This window comes from Arachis ipaensis, chromosome B3, assembly GCF_059453495.1.
Source record: "Arachis ipaensis isolate K30076 ecotype BB chromosome B3, ASM5945349v1, whole genome shotgun sequence".
Lineage (NCBI taxonomy): Eukaryota > Viridiplantae > Streptophyta > Magnoliopsida > Fabales > Fabaceae > Arachis > Arachis ipaensis.
In genome coordinates, this window is record NC_142438.1 from 140383881 (window position 1) to 140389646 (window position 5766).

The following is a 5766-nucleotide window of genomic DNA, read 5'->3' on the forward strand; positions in this document are numbered from 1 at the left end:
ACGGATAACTGGCCACCACGCCGTATGACAACCATAGCTATTCAGAGGGTCAATGGCGTATGTGCCAAATAGATTCTCTCAAATTTTTTTTTTATTTTTTGATAAAGTATGATTTATTATTATTATACAAGATAATATTTTATTAAATAATTAAAAAAATTAAAAAGATTCACTCTTATCTGAGACTATTTTGTATTTGTCAAATATTATTTTTTTTTAAATCTAATAAAAATTAAACTACTATAAATTTTTGGTTATAGACATTTTAATATTCTATTATATTAAATTTTGATATTATATCCTGTTATTATTTTTTTGTTAAATTTTAAGTTAATAAAAAAATAAAAAATAATTATATTTTTAACTGTAAGTATTATTCTTTTCTTCCTAAAATAGTGGATGTCACTGTGAATTACAATAAGATGGATATTTTAATAAAGATTTTATATTTGTCATCATGTAAAAATATTTTATTTAAATTATTAGATAATAGATTATAAGACTTGATTTTCATATGGTATAAAAATATTATCTTTATTTAAAATGTGACAAAATAAATAAGTCACTCTTTTTAAATTAAAATCATCATAAAAAGATATTTTTGACATTTTTATTGGAATAATTGTCTTACAATAAAATTATAATTATAAATATGCTTTTTGATGATATAATATGGCTCAATACAGATTTTATTGTTCACTCAAAAGATGATTCATTCATTTTTTTTTATTTGATAAGTAAAACTAAATTTAATTAAACACTGAAACTTTTTTTATATTATATGTTTATTTATCAATTATACTATTTTATTAAAAATTTTTTTCTTTATTTCATCAAAGAAATTGCTTTTTATAATACAATATTGTAAAACTGGAGGTCAATACGGTAAATGCCCTGTTGTTATAATTATTGGATGTGCGTTTGAGTTTTAAAGTGACAAAAACAAAAGAATACAGACACTGAGACACAATGATATAGGTACAATTTATTTGTTTAAAGTAAGAGTGGTCAAGGATTGGATGAGATCAAATATGATGAAAATTTTAATTTGATCTGTATTGAAATTATTGAATTGAGTTCGATATCCGCAATTTTTTTTTTGTCTTGGGTATCACTATCAGATAATTTTAAAAGAACATTAAAAATTCAAAAAATAAAAAATTTAAAAAATTCAAAAAATTAATTAATCAATTAGAATTTAAAAGAAAAATTTAATATCTAACGATAATATCAAATTAAATTAACCAAAACCAAAATCTAAAACAAAAATAGAGAAAAACAATTAACTAGAACTAAAATAGGACCGAATGAGAAGTAAAATTGTAGAAGTAGAACGCTAGAAAAGAGGTGTAAATAGTCTGGCTCAGGCCTGCCAGTGCAAAGGATGGGCAGCAGTAGTGGGTCACTTATGAGAAGTGAGAAGAGGAAATAAAATAGTTCAAAGCAATAATTTCATTAAAATCAAATTTTATTCTATAAAAATAAAATAGTTCAATATCATATTTTTAAAGAAAACATTAGGAGACTAATATTTTAGATAAATGTAAAGACTTGACCAGTATTGATTTAAGAATGAGATAAAAATAAAAAATATATTAATTATTTAATATTTTTATTTCAAACTAAAAGAATTTGATCCTAATATAATTTAGTTTTATGCAAATAATAACAACAAATACCGTGGTTAGATAATTTTAAATATGAAAAAGTACAAAAAACCTATATTAATATAGAGTTTAATTTTAGTGTATATGTGATATAAAATATTTTATTTATTTATTTAATTATATTTATTTTTTTAAATAATTATTCACATATTTAATATAAAAAATAATTATTTTATACTGTGAATACATCACAACTAAATTTGATACAGCCGACTAAAAGTATTTGAGTATTGCTAGGGAGCCAATGGTTTTGGCTAAATATTTGGTCGATGAATAAGCTAATTTTGGGTTCACCAAGAATCGAACTCTTGACCTTTCGGATCTAGAACTCTAATATCATGTCATGAAATCACTCATCTCAAAAGCGTAACCTGATAGAACAATGTAACACTAATGGTCATATCTCTGATACTTTCTAAACCTCCATTGTACACATTGTACGCTTAGGCCTATACTTACTCAAAGTATTTTAGACATTCTCATATATTTAGACCAAGAAAACACAGAATCGTTAATAAGCCGAAAAAATTATTTGCTTCATTATTGTTGCGGCAAAGAGCAGTTACACCCGAAGAAAAGAAAAAGGAATTTGCTTGTCGCCATCTTATTGGAAGGGAAAGATAAAGACAGATTCCAATATAATGGCTTCTGATTGGAAATGGAATTGGAATGCAGAATACGAAGCCCTGTTTTGATTTTTGAACATTTGAGAAATTGGTCAAAATAAAGTCCTGGAATAATTATAGATAATGATGGGTGGGGGTATCCTTAACATGGTTACAAATAATTAAAGTTATTTATGCCTAAACAATTAATTAAGCATGTGAAGATTTAAAAGAAAGGGCACTTTATAAATAAACAAATACAATAAAAATGGGGCCAAATATATAAATTTTGATGGTGTGTTGAAATGAATTAATACTTCACTATATATAGAAGATTTAAAATTACCTGTAAAAACAATTGATGACTAAGATTAGGAGCATTCCTTGCCAACCACTTGTATGTAGCATTCTTTTCACATGATTTGTTGTTTCTAATATTTTTATTTGAAGTTTGAACAGGTCAAGGCAATGCATGATCAAAAGTTCATGTCAAACAACAATAGATACATAAATCCAGATTGTGAGAGTTATGAATTAAAATGTTAAATCAGTTATGGGTAGGAGGAGCACCTGAAAGATTTGCTCGTCGTCCTAAAGCAGGGCTTCAAGTTCTTGGTTCAACCAAAGATAAGCCTCCCCCTGGTTCTTGGTCACAAATTTCACCTTCAGTCTTCCATCTTCGCGGAGAAAATTTTTTCAGGCATGTTAACAAATTGAATGTTGGACTTAACCTAACAACATAAACTTTTATAATAAGTAGTTTTATGATATGGTATCAGAAAATTTATAAAAAAAAAATTAGAGTAATATTTGAATATGGCAATAATTAATTAAGAATTATATATGCAGAAATAAGGAGAAATGTCCTGCTCCAGATTTCAGCCCTTATGTACCAATGGGTGTAGATTTATTTTTGTGTCCAAGGAAGGTAAATCACATTGCTCAACATCTTGAACTTCCCTTTGTAAAAGAACATCAGAATGTACCTTCTCTCCTTATTGTTAATATACAGGTTTACTCTCCATCTCAAGCTATATACATTTACTTCATTCTTTGCATTTTGATCAAAATTATTAATAATAACGAGCCTTAAAGTGTTCTATTTTATTTTTATCTTTAATTTATCTTTTTCAGTTGCCAACATACACACCATCCATGTTTCTTAATGATGGTGATGGAGAAGGAATGAGCCTTGTATTATATTTTAAATTGTCCGAAAATTTCGACACTCAGATTTCTCCACACTTTAAGGAGAGCATCCGGGTATTATATTATTGTCTCTTATACATGCTTCATCTTTTGAATTTTCAGAGTATTTATTTGTTTGCAAAATTTATAGTATTAAGTATACTATTAATATAACATTATTTTTGTATTAAGAAAGCAATGGTTGTTTTTGTAGAAATTGGTGAATGATGATATGGACAAGGTGCAAGGGTTTACGAAAGACAACTTGGTTCCATTTAGGGAGAGGCTAAAAATTTTGGCTGGGGTGGTTAATCCAGACGATCTTACTCTTACTGCTGCTGAGAAGAAGTGTATAGATGCCTACAATGGCAAGCCAGTGCTTTCACGCCCTCATCACAATTTCTTTAAGGTATAGCAAAATTAATTACTATTTATTATTATAAAATATTATTTTCGTCTTTTAACGACTAAGCCAAATCATCATTTGGTTTTTAACATTTTAAACATCTTATTTCTATCTTAACAAGTTTTAGACGAGTTTAATATGTACACATTGTACACATTGTATAAAGCAAGTAATGTAAATGTTAACAACATCATTAGTTAAATCATATCTTCTTATTCTTGCATTTTAACTAAATATAACCAAAACTTTTTTATAACATTTTTTCTTCTTGTTCTCTTTCTTGTATAAAATTTTAAATATTAACAATCAATTATCAACGCCCTAAAATAAAATGAAAAACTTTTATATTAGAGATTATTGATGAATCGATTTTACTTACGTATTAAAATTAAATATTATTAATTTTTTAATATACTAATTTTTCATGTTAAATTTAACAACGGATAACATTGATTCACATTTAAAATTTTTTGAAATTAAAATAGGACATTGAAAATATTAAAAAATAAATTAAAATTTGACCAAATCTTAAAAATTTAAATAATAACTCACCCTTTTGCTATTCTTCAAAATAGTTAGGTCGATAAAACTATTCAAAATATTTAATTGTTTAGTAATTTTGTCGAATTAATCTAATCTATAATAATAAGTGTCGAGTCAATTTAGAAGTACCGACGCTTTTAAATCTATTATGATAAAAATAATTTGTAATTTACTCTTGTATAGTTTTTGCATGTAGGCAGTGCATTCTCTCTCAATAATCCACACTTCTATAGTTTTATAATAACTTCAATTTGTTGAAATATTATAGTACAAAGCATTTACTTTAGTAGCATAGGTGAACCTCAATTTAAAATAGTAAATTGCTAATGGGCATGCATCACATTCTTGTAAATTTTAATTAATATATATATATATTGTTTTGTTTTTAAATTGTGCAGGGACCTAATTATCTAGAAATTGATCTGGATATACATCGCTTTAGCTATGTATGTAGGAAAGGGCTTCTTGCAATTCGAGACCATTCAAAAAATGTAATACTCGATGTAGGTTTAACTATTGAGGTATATATATTACGACCTTGACACTACTCCTGAATAATTTTGTGCATGGCAAATGCTCACTTTTTAATACCTTTATTATTATTATTATTATTATTATTATTATTATTATTATTATTATTATTATTCCACAGGCACATAAACAGGAGGAACTTCCAGAGCAAGTGTTGTGCAGCTTACGCTTGAATAAGATTGATTTTGCTAACCATGGCCAAATTCCTACCATTGTAGCTAAGAATGGAAATTGATTTACGCAGGCATGGTCAAAAAAGGTTAGAATAACGTGTGAATTTGGTGCTAGATCGGTTCACTTAACAACTGAAGGGAAAAAAAAAAGAGAAAAAATAAATAAAAAAAAGGACAGAAAAAGGACGAAGCAAAGCTAATTTCTTCCACAAGTTTGAATTTTGTTTATACAAATATCTTGTTATGTAATTATGGTATTAAAATTTTAAATGTATAAATGTGTATTTTTTGGAGTAGACGTGTTATTGCTCCCATAATGTGTTTCAAAAATATTAGTGTTTTATATATTTTAATTATTGATTTTAATTTATTGCAAATTAACGTTAAAACAACTAAAATATTAATATTTCTGTAATACTTGAAAACCTTACAGAAGTCCCAACGTTTTCCTCACATTCCTGAGCATAACAATATTGGAAAGCAAGGAATAATAATATGAAATGATCAACAACACCATATTTACTGGTGCGAAATGATTGGGAAAGTATAGAGAGCCAATGAAATATTTGTATAACGTGCATAATGGAGGTTTAGGGAGTATTAAAGATATAATTATTAGTATTATTTTTTTTTATTAGTGTAAGCTTCTGGGA

General features: G+C 26.3%; 1 protein-coding gene across 1 annotated transcript; it reads left to right on the plus strand.

The window, feature by feature from the left end:
- Nucleotides 1-2628: 2628 nt before the first annotated feature.
- Nucleotides 2629-5409, plus strand: LOC107634773 (protein ENHANCED DISEASE RESISTANCE 2-like). Its single transcript, XM_016338196.3, has 6 exons — nucleotides 2629-2972; nucleotides 3122-3284; nucleotides 3407-3535; nucleotides 3675-3869; nucleotides 4808-4930; nucleotides 5062-5409. The coding sequence occupies exons 1-6, from the start codon at nucleotides 2812-2814 to the stop codon at nucleotides 5173-5175; spliced, it is 885 nt and encodes a 294-aa protein (XP_016193682.2). The 5' UTR covers nucleotides 2629-2811; the 3' UTR covers nucleotides 5176-5409.
- Nucleotides 5410-5766: the final 357 nt, after the last annotated feature.

What these genes read in the sequence shown, in the direction of transcription:
- LOC107634773 (XM_016338196.3), top strand. Translation starts at nt 2,812, where the DNA reads ATGTTAAATCAGTTATGGGTAGGAGGAGCACCTGAAAGATTTGCTCGT. An exon ending in TCCTTATTGTTAATATACAG is followed by an intron (nt 3,285 to 3,406) that starts GTTTACTCTCCA and finishes TATCTTTTTCAG; the next exon opens with TTGCCAACATACACACCATC. An exon ending in ATGTAGGTTTAACTATTGAG is followed by an intron (nt 4,931 to 5,061) that starts GTATATATATTA and finishes ATTATTCCACAG; the next exon opens with GCACATAAACAGGAGGAACT.